General features: G+C 38.1%; 2 protein-coding genes across 2 annotated transcripts in view; both read left to right on the top strand.

The window, feature by feature from the left end:
* LOC123558671 (serine/threonine-protein kinase TNNI3K-like) overlaps window positions 1-26,340 on the top strand; it is a 123,228-nt gene that overhangs the window by 11,825 nt on the left and 85,063 nt on the right. The gene's annotated exons all lie outside the window — the stretch shown is intronic.
* Window positions 16,850-17,485, top strand: LOC128548828 (putative deoxyribonuclease TATDN2). The gene has a single exon (XM_053524333.1). It carries the CDS (start codon window positions 16,850-16,852, stop codon window positions 17,483-17,485), a length of 636 nt encoding a protein of 211 aa, XP_053380308.1.

The following is a 26,340-nucleotide window of genomic DNA, read 5'->3' as shown; positions in this document are numbered from 1 at the left end:
GGTGAGCTTTTATGATCGCGCAGCGTCCGGCGTCCGTCGTCCGTGCGTCCGTGCGTCCGTAAACTTTTCCTTGTGACATCTCTAGAGGTCACAGTTTTCATTGGATCTTTATGAAAGTTGGTCAGAATGTTCATCTTGGTAAATTCTAGGTCAAGTTCGAAACTGGGTCACGTGCCGTAAAAAACTAGGTCAGTAGGTCTAAAAATAGAAAAACGTTGTGACCTCTCTAGAGGCCATATATTTCAAAAGATCTTCATGAAAATTAGTCAGAACGTTCATCTTGATGATATCTAGGTCAAGTTCGAAACTGGGTCACGTGCCGTCAAAAACTAGGTCAGTAGGTCAAATAATAGAAAAACCTTGTGACCTCTCTAAAGGCAATATTTTTCATGGGATCTGTATGAAAGTTGGTCTGAATGTTCATCTTAATGATATCTAGGTCAAATTCGAAACTGGGTTACGTGCGGTCAAAAACTAGGTCAGTAGGTCTAAAAATACCAAAACCTTGTGACCTCTCTAGAGGCCATATTTTTCATGGGATCTGTATGAAAGTTGGTCTGAATGTTCATCTTGATGATATCTAGGTCAAGTTCGAAACAGGGTCAGGTGCGGTCAAAAACTAGGTCAGTAGGTCTAAAAATAGAAAAACCTTGTGACCTCTCTAGAGGCCATATATTTCATGAGATCTTCATGAAAATTAGTCAGAACATTCACCTTGATGATATCTAGATCAGGTTCGAAAGTGGGTCACGTGCCCTCAAAATCTAGGTCAGTAGGTCAAATAATAAAAAAACCTTGTGACCTCTCTAGAGGCCATATTTTTCATGGGATCTGTATGAAAGTTGGTCTGAATGTTCATCTTGATGATATCTAGGTCAAGTTCGAAACAGGGTCATGTGCGGTCAAAAACTAGGTCAGTAGGTCTAAAAATAGAAAAACCTTGTGACCTCTCTAGAGGCCATACTTGTGTATGGATCTCCATAAAAATTGGTCAGAATGTTCACCTTGATGATATCTAGGTCAAGTTTGAAACTGGGTCACGTGCCGTAAAAAACTAGGTCAGTAGGTCAAATAATAAAAAAAACCTTGTGACCTCTCTAGAGGCCATACTTTAAATGGGATCTGTATGAAAGTTGGTCTGAGTGTTCATCTTGATGATATCTAGGTCAAGTTTGAAACTGGGTCAACTGCGGTCAAAAACTAGGTCAGTAGGTCTAAAATTATTTAAATCTTTTGACCTCTCTAGAGGCCATTTTTTTCAATGGATCTTCATGAAAATTGATCTGAATGTTCACCTTGATGATATTTAGGTCAGTTTCCAAACTGGGTCACGTGCGGTCAAAAACTAGGCCAGTAGGTATAAAAATTAAAAAACCTTGTGACCTCTCTAGAGGCCATATTTTTCATGAGATCTTCATGAAAATTAGTGAGAATGTTCACCTTGATGATATCTAGGTCAAGTTCAAATCAGGGTCACGTACCTTCGAAAACTAGGTCAATAGGTCAAATAATAGAAAAACCTTGTGACCTCTCTAGAGACCATATTTTTCAATGGATCTTCATGAAAATTGGTCAGAATTTTTATCTTGATAATATCTAGGTCAAGTTAAAAACTGGGTCGCATGAGCTCAAAAACTAGGTCACTATGTCAAATAATAGAAAAAACGACGTCACACTCAAAACTGGGTCATGTGGGAAGAGGTGAGCGATTCAGGACCATCATGGTCCTCTTGTTGTTTCTGTTGTGGTAAGTGAGAAATAGAATCCATCATTGGTGTTCGGTGAAGATCGAAAATCCCAACAGCCTCGTTTAAGACTTGAGCGGTGCGCCCTCGATTGGGATTTCTTATCTTAACCGAAGACCAATGACAGATTCTCTATGTCAACTCTAAATCTTACAGTTTTTAGTTATGTCTGCCCAGGATATAGAGAATCTGTCATTGGTCTTCGATTAAGATTTCCTGATCTTCACCAAACACCAATGATGGATTCTATTTCTCACTTACCACAACAGAAACAATAAAAACAAGTATGAAAATATGTATATTCAGTGCATGAAGTAGTCCGTCACAGGAGTGTGGGATAACCCGTGTGAGATAAGATTTTCCAGCCCTTCTAAAAATAGAGATTTTTTTTTATACTTTTGCTCAGCCGAGATGTGTGTCAGTGAGTGATTTCCAGGTATATATATACAATATTCATTATAATCACATGTCTTGTATTTTCGAAAATGAAGTTCGCAGTCAAATAAAATTTTATCAAAAATACACAAACTTCATTAAAGAAGGTTATTAGAGTAAATAGTATATATGCTAGTAAAATGCATTTCCAATTTTACCATATTTATTCTTTATACCATAGATTTCTGTTTTTTTCTGAACAGATCTCTAAGTCAGCAGTTGTTTTTTCCTAGCACTTCAAACATGAAAATTGTACAGGCTGACCACAACTTAAACCAAGACGAATTTCAAAAAAGAACACTTATAGTATAACAGTTATAAAAATAAAATAATTGCTGACATTATGGTTTGTATTGTACTTCAGTCATTTCAGTGTTAAGAAATGAAGGAGGCTTTTTTCAAATTCCTTTAATTTATTTATTTTCTGACAAAAAATGTGAAACAATGGAGAGTACAAAAGAACCATCTACAACTGGAGGAAGAACATTGACAGCAGTCCTACTTTATGTTGAACAAGGACCGGAAATATCAACACTGAAGGACTGGAGCTGCCTAGAAAAATTAAGAATGTATTGCTTTAGCCGGCCAACTTAAATATTTAAACTTAAAGGCTTTGTTATTTCTCCACAATTGTTGAGTTTGTTTTTCACTGTAGTCCAGCCAATCTGGTTTCTATATGATGATCATTTCTTTTCCTTGAATTTAACTTGAATCTATTTGATCTTTAACAGCCCAAGTGGAGGGATCTCTAGTCGGATCATAGACCTGTCTGTCTGGACTTGTATCTAACCAGGGTGCCCTAAAATTGACAACCAAATAAGGGTTTTTAAATGGTTTTCACAGACTTAAGCATACCTTTTGGCTGCTATTGGTACATAAGCTAGCCTGTGTTGGTGTCACTTAAGATATATGAAATAATATGGTTAGGAAAGAATCTGACTGCTCTGAACAAACTTTACCATGTAAACAACTTACTAGCCCTAATAGTACAAGCAATCAGTGTTTATAAGCAGAGCTTAAAAGCTGGCCACTTCTACAGCTGCATCAATTGACCAATTAGTTACAGTTTTAGAGGTAAGATGTGTATTGAGGATTTAGTTTCATACAGGTAAACAAGCTGAAAAACAACAACAACAAAAGTATAGATATTTGATCTTACTTTAAAAATAGTGTATGTAGCTTTCACTGTCATATTCATAAATATTATTTAGAAGAGAACTTGTAAGTTCCAATATAATCTTCAGCAGAAAAAAAAAAGTTATATTTAACAAATAATCAAGGCCTTCGCGTTCATATAGTTCAGCAACCGGATATTGCGGCAAATCTTCTCCAATCTGATATCCAAACAATATCACCCTGGGCAGAAAAATGGCTTGTTACATTCAATCCCTCCAAATCAGAAGCCCTTTTAATTTCAAGAAAACGAAACTTTCATCAACATCCTCCTCTTCGAATGTTTAACCAGATTATCCCCGAGGTACTTGAACATAAACATCTTGGTGTTTTCCTGTCAAACGATTGTTGCTGGCATTCTCACATCAACTACATTGTAGAAAAGGCATTGAAAAGGGTATATATAATGCGGAAATTGAAATTTTCACTTGACCGTCGCTCCCTTGAAACCATATATATTTCGTTTATAAGGCCAATACTCGAATATGCAGACGTAGTGTGGGGCAATTGTACTAAGTATGAATTGGATCAACTAGACAAAATTCAAAATGAATGTGCTCGCATTGTCTCTGGAGCTACAAAACTTGTTTCCTTGGAAAACCTAAAAAGAGAAGTACCCTGGGAGTCACTTTCCGACAGACGTTACAAACATCGACTTATCATGTTTTTCAAAATGAAATCTAATCTGACACCAGCATATCTATCCTCTCCAGTTCCTGATTCTGGTGATAACCGCTACAACCTAAGAAACTCTGAAAATATACATGGTGTACCCGCTGGAACAACATTATATTTCAATTCTTTTTTGCCTTCTGTTGTACGTGATTGGAACCTACTGAGACCAGATATCCGTAATTCTGAAACACTTTCATCATTTAAAAGTAACTTAAATAAAAACAAGCAGCGCACTCCGGCCTATTATTACACCGGAAACAGGAAACTCCAGGTTCTCCATACACGACTACGAACAAAATGAAGTGCACTGAATCAACATCTTTACCTAAAAAATATTTCTCCCACACCATTGTGCCAGTGTGGACAGACTGAAACTAATTTCCACTTCTTTTTTGAGTGCAGAATTTTTAATCGTTGTCGATACGATCTTCTTGATAATCTGAGGAATTTTGTAATTGACTTGGATACTGTTCTATTTGGAAACCAGGACCTTTCTGATCAGGATAACATGACTATATTCACTCATGTACAGACATATATATCCGAAAGTAAAAGATTCTCTTAGCAACCCTGAGACATGCCAATACCTTGCCTCTTTCTCGTTTCTCTTCTACGTTTGACTTATTCTATCATTCAAAATTCACTTCCACTTTTATGTAAATATTTCTCTTCACTATGCATTGTCCTCCCCCCCTTTTTTTTCTTTTCATCAATAATGATTCATATTTTTTTTTCTTACATATTTTAAGACTATATTCCTAGCCCCGTTACAGATTTTAGTTCGATACGCTCATACAGTTATATTTTGTCCGCTAAGGAGAAGAATTCCGCTAAGGAGAAGAATTCTATAAGACTTGTCTTTCATTCTTATCCTTTCCTGTTTTGCTTTCATCACAGTATGACATTTGTATCAATATATGCACTTAATTTTGGGAATAAATATGTTTAAACTAAGGCCTTCGCGTTGTTTATCGTCTAATTTACCACGGTTCAGAGTTTAGATGCGTAGGAATTGAACCACGAGGGCGTTAGCCCGAGTGGTTAAATACTGAAGCATCTGAACGATGAACCGTGGTAAATTAGACGATAAATCACAAGAAGGCCTTGATTGTTTTCATTCTGACATGCACGTTGATATAGTTCAATAAATATTATGCTGGAATTCATTTACGCGAGGAGTAATGTATCGGACGTCAGGCGGCTACATGACGTCAAAATTGACGTCATAATGCTCTCTTACCGGTCCGTGCGTCAACCGTTGTTTATCGCAGGATATATTGCGTTTGATTTTCTTCTTTGTTTAACTGGAAATCAATTCGAGCCATGTTAGAATAGGGATTAAACTGGTGTATATCACTATCACTATATAGTAGCTGCCATTCTGCTTATCAGCAATGTTTACAACTGACCCATCTCAGCCTCGCTCTGGGAATCTCATTCAATATTCATGAGATTATATTAAGAAAGGCCTATGGGGAGATAATTCAAAGCCAGGATTATTAAAGAATCCCCTTCTCACCTTCATCATGCCCATTCGGAATGATTCCACATTGAAATTAAAGTGGAACATAAGAACACCCAATTATCAAGTGAAAATGTTTACAAATGTTCCTTTGTATACACGTATCTTTGGGATATATATTAGCAGGGGCCCAGTTATAGACCTTGGTCCCTGATTTTTGGACAGGACCCTATTTTTAAAAAAAAAGAAAATGCTCATATACCTAATGTTAAACATTTATTTTGGACAGTCTGTGTCCTTTAATTAAACTAGCTAGTTTATATCCCTGGATCTTTTGATTTTTTCTTTCACAGCCACTCAGATCTGTTTAGAACTGATAGGGCAAATTAAATTGAAAAATTATCTTATTTTATGCATAAAAACAGCATACTGTTGTGATATTTGTTCTGTCGTTAATTGTACATATTATAATAAATCCAAGGTATACATATTTACAGTTTATTTATAGAATATGTACAAGAGTTATGAATACATGTTGTATTAACTATATGAATACATGTTGTATTTAACTATCCACAAGCGTGGTCACTCTGCGACTGCGGGAGGATCTGCTAGATCTAGTTAAGATTAAAAGGAGCCTCTGCTATAGTCTGTTTCGCAAATATACTACACATACCACTGTACAATTTCTGATGGACAGGTGTTTTGAGATATTTTATCATTCGTGGCTTTTCCCATAAGTAGTCACACAGAAAAATATTCTTTTCTGGATAGAAGCCGGTTTTTGTTTACATTTTTCACATTCAAATATCGCGGCATTTGACGCTTTCTGTTTCGTCCAATGAGATCGCTCGATACAAAACCATCAAGTAGAAGCGGAAGTAGATGGGTTAGAGATGTAAATAATTCTGAAAGCGATACAATTCGCATTATTTCTGCAAAAATAGGGTTCTTTGGTGAGGATTTCTTGTTGTCATTGTTAAATTAATGTAAGACCTTCCGATGGTACATGAGTACCAGCGACAGCTTATTTTCTATGGGAAGTTATGACCGGCGAAACGGGGCGATCATCGCCGCGATGTCGGATACCATGTTTGAAGTCCATGTTTGAATATGTCCGAAATTTCACGGATCCACCCTATAAGAACAGAGGGTAGGACGTAATAAATAAAAAGGCACCATTTCTTTGATAATTTTAATAAACTGAAAATAAGACATATTTTTCCTAAAATAGGCCACCCAAAGCTAAATTTGCGGTTCTAGTGCCAGTGTTATTAATTTAAGGCAGTGGCTAGAGAACCGGAATCGGTTCCCTAGACTGCGAACTTATTCGTCCGGAACCGTTTCTCTAAGCAAAATACCGTGCATAGGATAGGGAACCGGAATTTTATTTCTATGTATAATGCTGCCGAAATCCACATTGTTTCTTGTGTTGTGACGGTACTCCATCTAGCGGACACCATCGGTATTTAGTGGTGTTATACCTCCGGAAGTTTAGCCGGTGTAGGGGTAACTTTTGGCGGTAACTGCGCACGGAACTTCAGTTGAACAGCTGATCGCCCAACAGAGCAGAAGTGCACAGCTAGAGGAGCCAACAACCAATTGCTAAGTATAACCCACTCTTATCCCGTTTTGTTAGGCAGAGAAAACAAGGTTTACAATAATGGCGACGAGGATATAAATTGGATTACGCTGGCAGAATTTTATTTGGTAGAAGGCTGCTAAATTCACCTTAGGATTTTTTCGCGTGGAATTTTCTACTTAGGAAAAAATTCAAGAACAGCCTTACTACATTAATATTACAGTGTTTTCTAAACACTAATCCAGCTCTGCCTGCAATAAAGTTGATATTGAACAGAAAGAGGCTTTCACGACTTTCAGTCTAAAGTACTCTCTGTACATCAACAAGGGGTTCTACCATTGGTTCTACCAAGCTAAGATATATCTAGCTGTAGGTTTCTGACAAGTAATTTATTACTTTCTGGGTAAGGAAACCTCTGTCTCTGCGAAAGTCTCCCATACTCAATAAAGCCCTTTACAGTATAACAAGATAGAGTGGACGTCTACAGACCCACCTATACATATTGAAGACACTGCAGGTTAGTGCTTTTTATTTTTGAAAACTGGATTCTCAAGGGGCCAGTGCCGCATTCGAAGCAGTGTAACCTATACACTACCGTGAAAAATCAAATATTTATTGAAGCGTCTGGGTGGCCGGTCTAAATATTTGAATTAGTAGTGTATCTGCTACATTCGAACCAACTGCAGTTAGTCTGAAAAATATTTGGGTTTGACCGCATACATAATATTTCGGTTCAAATAAATTGATATAATTTTGAGTATTTCATACACAAAATTAATTATTGTGTACCGACATTGATTGACATAGACATTGACCATGATTTTCATAAATCAAGCTTCTGAAGAAGAACTGAGGTCAATACCATGCATTGGGCCTAGAAGAGCTGCCAATTTGTTAAATTATAGACACACATATGGGTGTATAACAAAGGACATCTTCTGTTTGGCATTCCCAGGAGAAGTACCAAAAGATGTCTTAGACTCTATTAACTTCATATCACCTGAAGAACTTTCAAGAAGGGGAAGGGGAAAAGGTGCACAAGAAATGTCACCTGTGGTTACTTTCAGTACCACTGGGTCAATTAAAGCTCCTTTATTTTCCACACCCATAACAAAATTAGGAAATAACACCCAAACTACATCTGTAGTTATGACAACAACAGTAAATAAAGCCCCCTTAATAACAACAACAACAGTCAATACCATTGTTAATACCAGGCCAAGGGTGTCAACACAAGGCAGTGCCCAAGGTGTACAATTACCTTCAAGCAGTAATGTTCATGACCTAACAGGTGCACTTGATTATCTTTTACGCTATAGTCAAGGTATAGGTAATAAAGATATAGAAAATTTAATTGCCTCGTTATCAACAATTGAAACAGCTGCTGTAAACACATCAACAGATACAGGTGCAAGACCAAAGAGTTCTGTTAAACTACAGCCTTCAGGGGTTAAACAAGATACTGTTAGCAACAGGGGAGATCAATCTAGTTCTTTCAGAAATAGATTATCTCAGCAGAAAGAAACAGGCAATTTAAAAGGGAATAGCACCACAGGCCATAACCATACGGAAGATACTACAAATAGAAGCAGTTCACCACGAAATGGCAAATCACATCATACAAGGTCACGTGATTCATCTTACGACAGGTACTATGATGTTGATAGGTCTGACTATTACCCAGATGATAGGCATTACAGACATAGGTCTCCGTCAAGGCATAGGTCTTTCAGATCTCCACCAAGACGCATGACTTCCAGATCACCAAGGCGTGAACGAAGGTTTACGTATCAACATTACAGCCCAAAATCACGTGATACTTACAGAAGAGAGTCTTTGTCTCCATACGAAAGGTCAAGAGATAGACGGTCCAGGTCACGTGAACGTTATAGTATACTGAAAAATGGACATCACCATAGAAGGTCAGCATCAAGATCAACGTCCAGAAATAGGTCAACACACATGAATCGATATCAATATAGGTCAGATGACACTAAATCAACTTCTCGGTTGTATGACACGGGGACAACTGGAAATCATCAACATTTTAGATACGATGAAAGGCAAGATGATGCTGCAAAACCGAAAGAACATGACACGACTACATCTCCAGAACATGTTCCAGAACCAGTTTCACCGGTTTCGGATACGAGACATAGTCAAAGGTCAAGACATTCACCACGTCATCGGTCAAGGTCATATGATGATAACCAGAGGTCACGTTACACACAAAGGTCATCTGAAAGATCAAGACATTCAAGATATTCAAGAAGTAGAAGCAGATCGGGTGATAGAAACAGATACCGCTCCACTGAACGCCATATTAGAATAGACCCAAGAGCTTACAGAGATAGGTCCAGGTCAAGGTCAAGTTCAAGGCAATGTCACTATTCGTCTACAGCCTTTCAGGCAAGAGACGATTCAAGATCACCAGGGTCTAGATATTATAGAGATGTTTCAACTTCTAGAGATAGACACAGTCGACGTTCAAGGTCAAGGTCGCCATACAGACGTGACAGTTACTATGAAGCATACCGTCACCAGAGATACTTCTTCGACAGCGACGACGAAGATGACTATAGACATAGCAGATCTTACAGACGCTATTCTATAGAAAGAAGGGGCGATCCAAAAAGGCTTCCGAAAAATTTGAAGTATGATGGGACTTCCAGTTGGCTGTCATTTAAACAGAAGTTTGAAAGTTATATGGTTGTTCTAAATTGGTCTGAAGAAGAATGCCGAGATTATTTGAATTGGAGCTTAGAGGGCAAAGCGCTAGACTTTTTCACAATCACAACCAGAATGGGAGAACAGTACTCCTTCAGTCAGGTTATGAAGAAGCTAGAAACTAGATTTGGTTCAAAAGAATTAACGGAAACAGCAAGAGCAAAATTTCAGCAGGCTTCACAAAAAACTGAAGAATCTCTTGAAGACTGGGCAGATAGATGTCTTACCCTCGCCACAACTGCTTTTCGAGATTTACCAGAATACCATCGTATGCAGGAAGCTATTTCGAAGTTCTGCCAAGGGTGTACTGATAGAGAAGCTGCAAAACACGCCTGTTTTGAACGGCCGAAGAGTATGTCAGCAGCACTGAATGCCGTTAAACATCACCAGTACATTTCGCAAGCTGTAGATAGCAGACGACCAAGCCGAAAAGCAAAAGATGATGTTTCAGTCAATGCAGTCGGTTCATTGTCAGAAACCAGGGTAGAAGACATGATTGCCAAAGCAATTAGAAAATTAGGAGAGCAGTTAAAGAAACCGGAAGTTCAAGACAAACCACCAACTTCAGGTCTATCCGAGATAGAATGCTACTTCTGTAAAGCTAAAGGGCATCTAAGAAGAAAATGTAGAAAGTACAAAGAGTGGCTGCAATCGAAAAATAGAAGAGCAGAATCGGATTTAAACAAGGAAGGGCTGGATGCAAAGGCCAAACATTACAGCCCAAAGGAAAAGAAGTAGGTGGCCATTACACAAAAGATGTTGAAGTGAACAACAATCCTCCATCTGAGTTAACAAGAACTTCCAGCTCAGAGCAAATTCATGTTACAGAAGCTTCCAGCTCTGAACATGCAATTAAGACTGCGGCTAAACCAGACACTGCACTAACTAACCAGTCTAGCGAAGGCAAGAAACAAATTAACTGTGATGCTTTCAGTTCACAGGAAGTTACAGACAAAACAAGTCCTAATCCTGAATCAGTTAAAGAGGTTCAAGAGGAAGAAACGATCAGTGTACATCAAGTTCAAGCAGGTTCATCGTATGTATACCTGAAAGTAGCTGATCAAGAGGTCAAGGCTCGTATAGACTCTGGTGCAGAAATTACCATCTTGTCTACAAAAGTCTATAACAATTTGAAGACCAAGCCTGCTAAAGTTAAAGAGGTTGTTATGCAGATGGCAGATAAAGAGGCTGTTTTAAAGGGTTTTAGTACAACACCTTTACATCTACAGTTGGGTTCCCAAGTATTCAAGGAAAGAGTTTATGTAGCACCCATAAGTGATGAAATGCTGTTGGGACACGATTTCCTCCATCATTTAGGAGTATTTTTAGACATGCATTCTGACACACTTATTTTGAACGGGGAGCGAATACCCATGAATACCAGGTTCAAAGAAGGCAATCCAGTTGTAGCAAGAATCACAGTGACTAAACGTACTGTAGTACCACCAAATACAGCTGTTCGCATAACATGTAAGATCGACAATCAACTTGAAGACTATTTCATTGAGCCAAATGACACCGTAACAAATTCTGGTGTTCTTATTCCAAGAACAGTCCGATCTTCGAATACACAGCCCGTGGTGTGTTTAGTCAACCCTACAAACTTCTACAGGACGTTCAAGAAGGGGCAGGTTATTGCAACAGCATACGAAGTGCAATCCATCTTGGAAGAGAAGAGTTTACAGAAGGAAACTGATGTATTTACCTGCCATGCTGTAAAACAAAGTGAACAGTCTTCTGCAAAAGATGCTTTCAGCTCTTCTAGCCAGAAGGCTACACCAAAAGCACCAAATGAACCAAATATACCAGATCATCTTAAAGAGTTGTATAAAGCTTCTACTACGCTTTTAGACAGGGAGCAAAGTGAGAGGTTAGCAGAACTTCTTTCTGAATTTTCAGATGTGTTCGCCAAAGAAGATTTTGACTTGGGAAACTTTACGGCGATTGAGCATGAAATTGATACCGGGGATGCCAAACCAATAAAGCAACGTATGCGGCGTACTCCAGCTTGCTTTGTCGGGGAGGAAGAGGAACATCTGAAGAATGTTAGATGCCGGTGTCATTCAGGAGTCTACATCAGAGTGGGCATCCTCACCTGTTCTGATAAGAAAACGTGACAATACAGTCAGATGGTGTGTCGATTACAGGGCCTTGAATGACGTCACGGTTAAAGATACATTTCCGTTACCATTGGTGGAAGATTGCCTAGATACGCTTTCCGGAAGTGTCTGGTTTTCCAAACTAGATGCTAATTCAGCATATTGGCAAGTTCGAGTTAGGGAGGAAGATCGAAAGAAGACGGCTTTTCTGACAAAGTACGGCTTATTCGAGCATGTCAGAATGGGTTTCGGTCTTACCAATGCTCCAGCAACTTTTTCACGTGTGGTCAACTTGATCCTGAGAGGTTTGACGTGGAAAACAGTATTGGCCTTTCTCGATGATATTTTGGTAATGGGAAATAGTTTTGAGGAACATTTGAACAATATAGCCGAAGCTTTAAGTCGTTTCCGGAAGTATGGCATGAAGCTGAAGCCAAGAAAATGTGTTCTTTTTAAGAAAGAAGTCACTGACACGGTAGCTTCCTGGCCGGTGCCACAATCTTCAAAAGACGTAGAAAGATTTTTAGGCCTAGCTAACTACCACAGGGTGTTTATCAAGAATTTCGCGGAAATGGTCCAGACGCTCTACAATTTGACAGGCAAACACGAATTCAAGTGGGGCGACAAAGAACAGAAAGCTTTTGAAGCATTGAAAAGAGCTCTAACATCACCACCTGTGTTAACTCTACCAAACACAAAGGATCCATTTATCCTGGATGTCGATGCTTCTCATTTGGCTATAGGTTCAGAGCTTATTCAAGTGCAGAATGGAGAAGAAAAGGTAGTCGCTTACAGCAGCTTCACTTTGACTCCAGAGCAAAAGAATTACTGCACTACAAGAAAGGAACTCCTAGCAATAGAACGGTTCACAAGACATTTCCGACATTACCTTCTAGGACGAATGTTCACAGTGAGAACAGATCATTCCAGTTTGACTTGGTTGTTGAAGTTTAAGGAACCACAAGGTCAGCTTGCTCGTTGGATTGAAGAGCTTTCCCAATACAACATGACTGTAAAGCACAGACCTGGAGCTAAACATGGCAATGCGGACGCGTTGTCCAGAAGACCAGAAACTCTGACGCCATGTTCAGCTTATGTATCCGGGATAAAGCCTGCAGATTTGCCATGCAATGGTTGTCATTACTGTACTAGAGCGGATCGAGATTGGATCAAGTTTACAAATGATGTAGATGAAGCAGTTGGTCTAGGTGTACAGACGGGTAAGACAGCCACTGATGGACATAAAGTTTCAATTGGGGCAGCTGCAGATGAGAACAAGTCAAACCTAGAAAGAGTATCCAGTGTTAAGGATGAAGGTCCTACCAGTGAGACACTGAGTGAACCAAGATCTACCGAGTTCCAGAAGAAGAAACAAGTATTCCATACAGTTCTCCAGAAGGGGAAGATACTAGTCTTGCAGACAGTATACTTTCCGTAGACGTAACAGGCCTGCAAGGGAGTGAATCGCATTTTGATATTGTTACAACCGTGCAATGGGGAAACCAGTTTCATTAGTGTTTGTTCAGTGATAACAGCAAATGAAGCTAGTGCAGAAAAGTCTTCTTGTTGGGGATTCACTTTCGAAGACCTGGAACGAGAACAGGGTAAGGACAAAGACTTACAGTTCATACTTGACTGGCTCAAGAACAGACGAGAACCAGATGAAGGAAGTTTGTTCCTTTCCAGCCCAGACAAAAAGTATTACTGGCTGAATAAAGAGATGTTCCAAATGATTGATGGCGTGCTATTCAGAAAAAGTCCAAAAGCCGAAGATGAAGATCTCCAGCTTGTCATACCAGATAGTTTGAAAGAACAGGCTTTACTATGGCACCACGATCTTCCAGCAGCAGGGCACCAAGGAATAGCAAGAACCAAAGCTAAGATGAAGGAAAAGTTTTTCTGGGTACGTCTGTCTAGAGATGTCGAGGCATATGTCTTATCCTGTGATGTGTGCAACAAAAACAAGAAGCACAAAAGATACGGTCGAGTTCCATTAACAGAGTTTCACGCTGGAGCACCCATGGAACGCGTGCATATAGATTTCATGGGACCTCTGCCAAAAACAACACATGGGAACGAATATTGTTTGATGATGGTGGACCAATTTACGAAATGGGTTGAATGTGTACCCCTACCTTCGCAGAAGGCAGAAGTGACAGCGAAAGCCGCTATCGACAACTTCTTCTCACGTTTCGGTTTTCCCTTCCAGATCTTCACAGACCAAGGGCGAAACTTTGAAAGTCAGTTGTTTGTAGCTGTATGCAAAGCATTACACATTCACAAATCCAGAACAACGCCTTACAGGCCAGCCAGCAATGGTCAGGTTGAACGTTTTAACCGCAGTTTAATGGATGCCGTAAGATGCTTCATAGGCAAATCACAAGAAAACTGGGATAGAAATATTCAACAAATTGCAATGGCAATGAGGGCGAGTGTTAACAGAAGTACTGGTTTCACACCAAACAAGTTAATGTTGGGTAGAGAAGTGAATACTCCAGCCCAGCTGATGTTTCCTAATGCAAGGGCAGAGAATCCAGAAGAGTATGGAGAATATGTAGCCAATCTTCTCCAGACCATACAGAATGCACACAACAAAGCGAGAGAAACCATAAAGACTTCTTTGAAGCGTATGAAGCGGGACTATGACTTGAGGATCCTGCTTAGACCGTACTCTGAAGGGACATTGTTTATCTTCTAGATACAGCGTCCCACAAGGGGAAATCTCGCAAGTTATGCTCTCCGTGGAAAGGTCCAGCCATAGTGACAAAGAAGATAACAGCTTATCTGTACCGGGTGAAATTGCGAAATGCAGTATTCGTTACCAACCATGACCGGATGATGCCTTGCAAGGACAGAAAGCTCCCTGCATGGATAACGAAATACAAGGAGTCTCCCGCAGAAACAGATACTACCGTACATGATGACCAGGAAAACGACGAGGTCTATTGCGTTTGCAGAAAGCCTTGGCAAGGAAGATTCATGATTCAATGCGACTTCTGTGAAGAATGGTTCCATGGATCTTGCATCAACATCACCGCTACAGATGCGCTTGACATTGACAAGTACAGATGCAAAACATGCAGACAAGAGACGGTGACAATGACAGTTATGTACGGAAAATATATTCTTTGTTTTCTATTTCAGATTATAGTCATGGCTGAGAAATTGAACTCGACCAAGGATTTTCAAGAAGTAGTGGATGAATACCTGGCTGAAAGACGTGTGTTCAAACCTGCAGAAGTGTTCGTGAAAGAACTTTCTCTTTGCCCGAGATACATCGTAGGGCCTGACAGATCAGCAAAGTTGCTTGATGCCATGCTGAAAATGGTCAGCTTGGTTAAAGAGAAAAGGGCAGTCCACCGTAACCAGAAGTCACATGACCAGTGGTTAAAATCAGCAGCCCAGGCTATGGAAACCTATTGTGTGGCTAATAGGGACTGGATTTCCGAACACGTGTGGAAACTAAAAGCCCGCCCAGTAGTCGTCTCCCATGATTATGATCCTGAACGGGGTAGAAAAGACATTCGGTATATGAAACCGACCAGTGAAGCCCCGTCAGAAGACAAATGTCTTGAAAAAGAAGAGGGAGAGGAAAGTATGGGCGAGATTAGTCTGGATCTAGAGGAAGACTTGTTGTATTTGTTGGATACGCCAAAGTCAAAAACATCAGGCGGTCGACAGGAAGCATCCAACATGGAAGTCGATCCAGAAGCTACGGTTAAGTTGGCACCAAGTCCAAGAAGGTCACCAAGGTTAAACAAGGGAAAGGTGAAAATCTCTCCTATCAAGGCACCTTTGGACGAACCAACAAAGTCTAAAAAGACCGCAGCAGAGGTTTCCACAATCGCAGGGAAGAAAGCCCAGGCAACTGGACTTTACAAGAGTAAGACACACGGCGATTCTAGGCAAAGAAGGCATTCTACAGATCCAAGGACTAGTAGGAATGAAAAAGCTCCCAGTGCTGCCACTGTGGCTGAAACCACAGGAAAAACACCAGATTCCAGGGTTCCTCTTGATGCTTCCAGCTCCAAGAAGGAAGGGAAACATGAGACAGCACTGCCGGCTTCATCGGTCCCAGAGCTCAAACGTACTGTGACAGTAGAAAAAGGAAAGTCTGTGCAAGCACCCCAACCCAAGGTGGGAGAAAGAAGTGCCACAGAACTGCCTCCTATAACAATATCAGTACCTGTTTTGAAGAAAACGAAGACCGATGACCTACTGCGTCAGGTGCGTAAAACCGTTGATGAAGGTCGAAAGACAAGGGAAAGAAGGAAGTTCGAGTGTTGGATTTCGGGTTGTTCGGAACCATCAACATACCCGAAAGTTCATGCATTCGAACATCATATTCCAGAGGTCTTTGACGAAAGACTCAAACCTGACGATGAAAGAGTCCTTCGAAGTAGACGAAATGCCTTGAATCAAGCGGCTAGATGGCTTCTGGGCAGACCAGCAACATTGGACGAACTAGTCTCCTTCGTGGTTATCCAGAAAGTTCTGAGCGCCGCAGATAACACCCGCATCTCAGAAGTACAGAAGGAAGCCATGAAGCATATGTGTACCTTTCTTCGGGTCCATATTCCTGACCAATTTACACTGGAACCAGCAAATTCCCCCGCCGTTCTGATACATTGGAGAGCTGTTTTGTTAATAGCTGCCACTTTGCAAGAGGACGAAAGACGCTATTGGCAGGACAACTACCCAGCCCCGGAAGGCGTAGAAAAGGTACAAAGGGGTCGAGCCAGAAGTAAAACTACCAGAGGCCTTCGATAGCCATTTCCACTTGGATCGAACTCTGCGAAAGTTGCATCTGTCCGATGGTACTTTGGAGGATATTTTCAACAAAGTCTCTGTGGACAATGACAAACGTGTCAAACTAGTTGGCACTGTAGCCGTCTACTGTGACCCAGCATCGTATCCTTCCGAGCGAACTTTATCTTCATTACCAGAGGATATGTCTGTGGCAATTGGATTTCATCCAAAACATGCCAGCAGTAGCCATCACAGACTGAATGAGGACATTAAACTCATGTTGAGGCTCTTGCGTCATCCTAAGGTCTCGGCATTTGGAGAAATAGGCATAGACCACACTGAGCCTAGAAAAGATTGGTCCTACCAAGTGGATTTACTGGAAAAGATCTTGCCAGAGCTCCAGGATCAGCATGTATTGATTGTACACTGCCGTGGAATGAGAGGCGACTGCGGAACAGAAGCTTTTCTACTTCTACTGCACTTTTTGAAGAAGTTAGTCCGCACCAATCATCCCATTCATCTCCACTGCTTCGCAGGTAATCAGTATGTGTTTAAAAGATGGTTAGAGGTGTTTCCACGAACATACATTGGTTTCACCAACATGGTCCAGTCGTTCGATCCAGAGCAAGTTGCTGCTTTATGCGCCATTGAAGAAAACAGGTTGCTCCTGGAATCTGACGCTCCATACTTCAAGACGATGGGAACCAATGTATCGTCTCCAAGCCAGCTCTACGCTGCTGCCATGAATGTGGCTCAACACCGAGGAACAACACCAGAACGAAGCCTGGAAATCACAGTAGCAAACGCACAATGTTTGTACCACGACCAGTTCCAGTAAGACGCTTCAGTAGACAGAGACGTAGCTTTCAGCACGTCAAAGATACTGAATAATAAAGCCTAGAATTAAATAAGAAGTTTGACAGTAGTGCTTTTAGCCAGCTGTTCTAACTTGCCAAGGGTATTCATATTTCAAAGCATCCAACATCAGTACCAAGGGTTCCACAGAGCTTCCAGCCTGACTGGGAAACCACAAAAATAGTGTGATGCAACACTGACCACTACAGAGGACTTTCAGTCCACCTCCAATAGATCGAAGAGATCATGGGTACTTTCAGTCCCATTGACAGCATTTCTCCCATACTTGACTGAGCCCTTCCTTATAAAGTTGGGGGGAGTGTTGTGACGGTACTCCATCTAGCGGACACCATCGGTATTTAGTGGTGTTATACCTCCGGAAGTTTAGACGGTGTAGGGGTAACTTTTGGCGGTAACTGCGCACGGAACTTCAGTTGAACAGCTGATCGCCCAACAGAGCAGAAGTGCACAGCTAGAGGAGCCAACAACCAATTGCTAAGTATAACCCACTCTTATCCCGTTTTGTTAGGCAGAGAAAACAAGGTTTACAATACTTGGTAAGTGTCATGCATATTATTATCTTAATTAATTTTACTAAATTCCCTTGCATTTAACTGCGTTTACTGTCTCCAAAAGTGTACTCACCACATATATACCGTGTCTGCCGTATTGGAATGATATAAACTAGTACGACTATAAATGCATGAACTATACATTGCAGTTTTTAAATGTTATTAAATTTTGTTTTAAACTTTTACTATATTTAAATTATTTAAATATAAAATAATATTGGTTTGTATTTGCGTCATTACATGTTTATAGATCTGAACAAATTAATTTAATTGCCCTTAAAACTTCATACAGATTCTTTAAATACTGGTTTGTAACACCTCGGCATTTCACGTTCAAAGATATGTACATAATCAATACTAATTAACAGAAATTACTTAATTTGTTTTAATCGTTTCTTTTATTGTCTTATACCTTTTAAGTTTAGATTTCAAGTTTATTTCGGCTTTCGCATTCAATCGTACTAGTTTATTTTATCATTCCAATATGGCGGACAGTATGCGACGAGTACACTTCTGGAGACACAGTAAACACAAATAAATAACAGGGCATAGCTTGCTGAAATAGTAAAATTAATTAACTTATTAAGATAAGAACATGCACATGATACTTACGAAAAGAAACAAAGTGAATTTCGCCAGTTTATGCATAGAAATAAAATTCCGGTTCCCTAGCCTATGCACGGTACTTTGGCTAGAGAACTGGTTCCGGACGAATAAGTTTGCTGTCTAGGGAACCGATTCCGGTTCTCTAGCCACTGCCTTAATTTAACGTTGATGATTCAACGGACGATTCAGAAACCGACACTGCCAGCGAATCTGAAGATTAACCGTCTTTGTGAATTGAAATATTTTTTTTCTGATATGAAATAAATTTTGAGAGAAAAAATACATAAGAAAACGAATGGAAAAAAATGAAGCATCAAGCTGTCACTAATGGTGATAAATACCCCAGCAGTGCCATGAACTTTGACCTGGTGACCCTAAAGTCAATAGGGGTCGTGTACTCGATAAGTACTATCGTCATGTGAAGCTTGAAGGTCCTGGGTACAGTGGTTCGTGAGTAAAAGTGCATTCATGCAAAAAGTTAATGTTTTGACGAACCAAGAATGGACGGATAGTTAAAAACTAATATGCCTCCCTTCGGGTGTATAAAAATAAGGCAGTGGCTTGTGAACCGTCACTGGTGCAGCAGACCTGAGGTCTAGTGCACTGTCGTTTTTGTTATATATAAAATATAGCCTTTTTGTAATGTTTAATCAAAAGATATTTTCACCAGTCAAATGCAAGAATATAACTAAAAGAATGAAGTAAGATAAACCATGACTTACCTGTTAATCTACCGTTTTACCTTAAAGCGCTGATCTTTCTTTTTTTTCTTTTTCTTTTTTTTTCATTTTCATGAATACCGTATATCATTATTTTTGTCAATTAATTTTATTCAAGTTGAATATATAAGATTAATTATTGTCTGCATTGGGCTATATATGTATGTATATCAAAACTGAAATTCGATCTTAATTTCAGATTTATTATGTTTCTGTTTCTGTAGAATTATCAATACTGGGCTGGACTTCACTAAATGAATATATTGCCCAGGAGGGGGGTACTACTCGCACTGGGAGCCTCTTTGCTCAAAGAGCTCTCCCTTAAATGTCTCTAAGGATGTTGCTGTAGTGCACTTCTCACTAAGATTATTCCAATCTAAGATAGTCCGTGGTATAAATGAATATTTAAACGTATCAAATTTGCAGCCATATACTATGATTTTGTTTAAAGTAGATGATCTAGTTTTGCCTTTATTCTTTGTGATATGTATTTCGGCAGGAATTGCTATCAGGTCATTAACAATCTTGTACATGAGTATAAGTCGTTGTTCACTTCTGCGTTCGTGTAGAGGTTTCCAGTCTAGATTTTTGATCATATCAGTAACACTTGAGGATCTACTGTAGTTATTATAAACAAAACGAGCGGCTCTACGCTGTACTGATTCAAGTCTATCATTCAATGTCTTTTTGGTGGTAAGGGTCAAAAACGGTACAGCTGTATTCTAGAACAGAGCGAATTAATGAAGTGTAGGCAGTTTCTTTGAGAGTCTTAGAACAGTGTTTGAGATTACGACGAAGAAATCCTAGTGTTGAGGTAGCCCGGTTTGTGATTTTGTTGATATGTGCTGACCACTTAAGGTTTTCACTGATAAGCAGTCCAAGATATGGATTTTCACTAACTTGTTCTAGAAGGTGGTTGTCCAATGAGTACATGTATACACTAGATTTTGGGTTTGTACCTCTATGAATCATCATTTTGTAGCACTTTTTGGCATTAAATTTCATTCCCCATTTAGCGGCCCAAGTTTCTAATGATGTAAGATCTTTTTGGAGTTGAAGTTGGTCTTGTATAGAGTGTATTTTGCGATATAAAAGACAATCGTCAGCGAATATGCTGACTTGTGATGAGACAGCTTCAGGTAAGTCATTTATGTGGATGAGAAATAATAGCGGCCCAAGGACAGTCCCTTGGGGCACTCCAGAGTCGATTGTTACGGATGTAGAATATTCTCAATCAGCTGTTACTCTCTGTCAGTGACAATTGACAATTAACTCTTCATGAAACCTGAAATGTTGACATCTTGCAAGCAAATATTTTATAATGTACATTTACGGTGAAAACTGTTATGATTTCAATATTTGTTATATTATTAATTAAAAAAAGCTACATCTTACGAAATCTATGATAAAAACTGTGAAAAACAATAAAGATTAAATTATTTAAACAATAAATGGAGGTCTACAAATGTAGGCTTTGTTGGTAGCTTGTTAAAGTTATTTAATAATTAACTTGGGTGTGTTTGTCTTTTGTATCGGCAGCTCTGATCATGAGATAGTGAATCTAAAATTAAATTCGGATTTCAATTTTTAGTGTATTCAGAACGGGAATCTGAAGCAATTCCGTGTCCTCTCTGTAACTCTTAAACCCATCGAAGGATTTTGAAGAAATTGACACAAGTGTTCACAAATATGACTCTTGTTTCGTGTCCGCTCTGTAACTCTTGAACTTCTTGAAGGATTTTAACACTTGTCACAGATGTTCACCACATCGAAACGACATGCATAGTGTATGTTTCGGATGGCTGGCTTCAGGGTCTAGGCCACACTTATGGGTCATATATCATACCTTTGGGCCTATATTGCTCCGCATTGCGGTGCTCTTGTTTCCTAAAAAAGAATTACTATAACACTTCTAGTTAGTACTAGGACGTATGTTAATTGTCAGTCACATTCGACTCTATTGCTTTTGCAAAAATAATCGTTTCGTATCTGATTTTAGCGCGATCAGTTGTGTCCCTACTGGCGCGGTTCTATCACGATCTCTTTACAATGATGCAAAATCAGTCTATGTCAGAGAAATTGCGATCATCATATAACTTAATAAATGCATTCTCGAATAGTAGAAAAGGCTGTTGCATAAGCACTAGGGCACATTTTACCACAGTATGTTTAATATGTCATACCCGTACATAGTTCCCATATCGTGCAAAGTTGTGCTACAGGAGCTTAGTGTTGTTGTGACATTTTGATACATATTTACAGCCTCACTGGTATAAACTAATACAGAGATAACTACCCGGTAATACAGAGAAGATATTAACAAACATATGTTAAAATAATGTCAAGAAAATGATAGAAGCAAATTTATTGTTGAGTTTCATACAGCGGTTTAAATATTTCATGGTTAAAGGGTTTAGCGACGACACACCAATTTAAATGGGTTAATAGTGTCACAACAACAGCAACGAAAAGTAGAAAGTAACTTATATAAATGTGAAAGATAAATTAGATATAAATATACTCTTTTATTCTAACGTTAAGTCCAGCTGTGTTAAATAGCAATAGAAGAGGTCACTAGAAAGAAAAGTGTGCGCTCATTCAGAAAGATACATATAGAATTATATTCAAGTATACTAATATATAATTTTGAAGGGTCGTGAGTACAAGTCCCTGTGAGATGATTGTGCTATCAGTTATAAGTTTGTTTAATTTATCATTCATTACTGTTTTCAGTTATGTAAGATTATTACTATTAGACAATTATCAACAGGTTTCTATTTTTTATTTACATTTAATTACGATGCAGCATAGAATTTACTTTAACAAAGCTTTTCCTTTACTTTACGTCCCACTCCCTTTAAAGATGTACTATGCTCACCTTCTACATAAATATTTCATCATTGCATATTGCTCTGAATCTAGTACATTCTCATTAAACATCTTTACCTTGGCTAAATATATAAACTAACTATACTGCAATCACAATTAAATGTCTGTAAAGTAACAAAAAACATTTGTTTCAAACAAGCGTAATATATTCATACTATGTTTGTTTTAGTTAGTATGTAGTATTTAAACCTAACATACTACCTTTCATACTCACAAACATGGTTATTTTATAATTAAATTCCATAAATGATATGCGATAATTGTTCATATATTCAAATATGAAATTTGGGCATAATATATCTTTAATATTGTATAAATGACATTCCTTTGATATTTAAAATAACATAATGCTAATGATTATGTATGTGTACGATGTAAACTACAAAAAAAATCTTCACTTTTAGCAACAAAAACAAACAACTCTGTCAGTCATTTGAAGATGATGATATATTTAATTTAAAGGTGGATAATCAGATTTTGGCCATGTAACGGATTTGTTCGAAACTTTAGCATCTGATCATTTACACTCATTTATGTTCACTTAACACTTAATACAAATTAGATTTTCACTGGAGGTTTTTTTAAAATTTCATTTTCCTATCCTGGTTGCCCAACCAAGATAGAGTTATTTTATCATAAGTATAAATTTGATATTAAACATACTTTGCCTAAGGAAATGTATAAATATTAGACATATTGTAATATATTTGTAAAATATTTGCATTAAAAATTATGTATTTACATGGAATTCATTAGAAACGCAAGTTTGAAAAATTATTATTACCTCCCTTTGTCTATCTTGGTTGCGCAACCAAGATGGATTGGAAACAAATGAATTCAGAAGCTACACACAGCTTTAAAACTTGCATTTTGGTTCAGATTGTTAGACATTGTATCGAAATAAAAAGAAATACCCAGCTTTTTATATACTTTCATATTAAAGGGGAGTAATTACAAAATTTTATAAAAATAATAAAATATACATTTCAAATAGGAATCTAACTCTATGTAATTGGTCTTTTTGTTCCTTAAATAATTCTCTACCAGAATATACAAAAAGTAAAAAATGTCATTAAATGTTGATTAAATGTGATTGACCACCTTTAAAAAGTGGCCGCCATTTTGATGACGTCATAACTCGGTCCAGTTGCAGAATTTACACTGGCGACATGGCTTATAATGACCTTCAGACATTACGGAACAGATTGGTATATGTTGCCATTAATCTTTTTTCCAATCGCACGGGACCCAAAATATGGCTCTAAGCGAATACACTATTTGATGTATCCAGATACAGACAAAATTAACTAATCTTAAATGGGCATAAATATACTAGTATGCCATTGATGAAAATTAAAAATTAATTATTTCTTTCAATGAAACTCATTCTGTCATAACTGAATGTTCTTCTTAAGAATCATTCTGCCATAATAAACTTTCTATTAATAGACCATATCTGATAGCGGCACAATGATTTTAATCGGTATATCGGTAAATTAAAAGGTAAGTCAAGGTTTATTTAAATTAGAATCATCTTACTTCATTCTTCTAATAATGATCATACATATAACTGGTGACATTAAGTTATAATTATAATTCAAAGAAAAGCTATATTTTATATATAACAAAAATGACGGTGCACTAGACCTCAGGTCTGCTGAACCGGTGACGGTTCACTAGCCACTGCCTAAAAATAATTCAAAACAGTAAATATTGAAGTCCAGACAATAAAATATGGGGTTCTAACCCACAGGTTGTTGATGCCATGTATCAGGGGCAATCACACTTACCAATACACTGTGCAGTCTTTGATCGCAACTCCGAACTTGGTTTATTTCATACATTACATACCCACAGGTGGTAGTAATGTAATTATAATGTTTTACGTGGGAAAAATGACAAAAAGCCATTTTGAAAAAAAAATGCACCTGTGACAGTGAGCCATAGAAAGGTGATTAAGAACAGTTGGACATGTGCATTGCTTCCAAGTCCGTATTTTTTTTTTCAAAACAATATTTCCTGGTCAATGATTGGCCATCTTTTGGGCATAAGAATAATCTTTCAGAAAACATTACGTCAAAGCCCAGTTCGATCCGTTTACGCATCACGAGCGATCGATTCTGTATCCTAGGTACGTTACTGCCACCTGTGTACATATTACCTATTTCTTACGTAAATCATGAAGATGATGATCCGAATACCATATCCACCTTAGTAAATGAACTCACCCAAAGGTCATGATTGAAGGTGTGTGTGTGTGTGTGTGTGTGTGTGTGTGTGTGTGTGTGTGTGTGTGTGTGCTTGTAAACATAGCCAACTGGGTAATTTCGTATGAATACACACCAACAAACCGGGGATACGCCACGAACCGGGGAATTCCCCAGTTCAATCTAACAATGCCACGTTAATCCTGACCTTAAAATTAGTCATCTCTCGGAATTTGAGACTATTCTGAGCGATAGAAATTTATTCCCCGGTTTGCAGGTTCTAGTCATACACATATCTCACACACAATTAGAATTTTACCAGAGTGTGTATCCTTCGCAATTTTCTGCAGTTCCCCAGTTGACCTGTATACAACTCGTAGTACATACACACCAAGATTTAAATTATTATCACTGATCTAACACATGTTAAGCTCATGGGTGAAATAATAATGTTGATAATTAATGAATTACCAATTATATATGTTTTCACCTTCACAAGACGATATTATATATCTGTGTTTCCGAATATCATGTCCGGCTTATCGTTTCACCATTTCGCTGTTATTGCCATGTTAATTAAATGTTTGATAATTATTCCTTCTCTTGAGAAGGAATATCTTAATTCAATAAGTCACACTTGACTGAGCTACTGATGACGAAAGCTGTTGTAATTACAAGCTGGCCAATTAAACTCCGTGACCTTAGAAATAACCTCTGCCGTTAAACTATTCTTTCTCAATTGAGGGAACTCCGTGGGTTACACAATACTAAACCAGAGGATGATTAATTGATTCTTTTATTTCCTCCTGAACATAACATATGTACATTCACCAGATAGACATATATCAGCAAATTTAAATGTAAACAACCAAATATTATCGTTACCTTCAAATGCATGGTTAATATATGAAAACAAACCCCACTGCGACCCTCTATAATTATGTGTAACAAATTCACACATCGAATACCAGGTCAATGTCTCATTGCCGTATTCACTCTACTGAAAGAGGTAACAGATTTAATTTGTTGTTGGATTTAACAATTTATGTTAAATAACTAGCGTAAATACTTACCTGATATTTTTGGGCAGTATAAAACAGACATTGCAACCAAAATTTTACAAGATGGTCATTTTATATTTATATAGATGTGCCCTAGAAGGAACTTTTGGTATGCTTTAACTTGTAGAAATATTGAATTGAAAATATTATAATATTCAGGAGCATCACTCAAAAAATATAATTTATTTATGATCTATCAATATATATTCATTTTACAAACTTTCAACTTCAAGCGGTGCTTATATATGCATTGTTTTTTCCGGAAATATCTGTCAGTATTAGATCTATAAAGAATTCACAACGGTTAATGCAATATGTTGACAGATGACATCACTACAGCTATATTTCAAAATCTATAGTTGTTAAATTCTAATCATTTTATAACTCCTTATCTTGTTTCTATATTCAACAAAATTTAAGACTGGGGGAGATACCCCGAGTCATAGTGTAAAGGTGTTATAATACCTATTTTTAAAAAGGGGGAGGAATCAAACCCTTGTAATTACAGAGAAATTACCCTTGTCAATACAACTGCAAAAATATTTTCGTTAACTCTTAGAAATAGAATCAATAAGTGGTGTGAATCTAATGATGTCTTTAATGATGCTCAATTTGGTTTCAGAGATAATCATTGCACTAGTGACTGTATATTTTTATTACACACAAGTATTCAGAATACCTTGTATAATAAATCTAAATTATTTTGTGTTTTTATAGATTATGAAAAGGCATTTGACACAGTAATACATGATGCCTTGTGGATCAAACTCTGTAATTCAGGCAT

This window comes from Mercenaria mercenaria, chromosome 15, assembly GCF_021730395.1.
Source record: "Mercenaria mercenaria strain notata chromosome 15, MADL_Memer_1, whole genome shotgun sequence".
Classification (NCBI taxonomy): domain Eukaryota; kingdom Metazoa; phylum Mollusca; class Bivalvia; order Venerida; family Veneridae; genus Mercenaria; species Mercenaria mercenaria.
Note: the sequence above shows the minus strand (reverse complement) of the source record. Positions and strands in the feature narration are given on the sequence as shown.

Excerpts from the sequence above, each read along its gene's own strand:
- LOC128548828 (XM_053524333.1), top strand. The coding sequence starts at position 16,850 with ATGTCTGTGGCAATTGGATTTCATCCAAAACATGCCAGCAGTAGCCAT.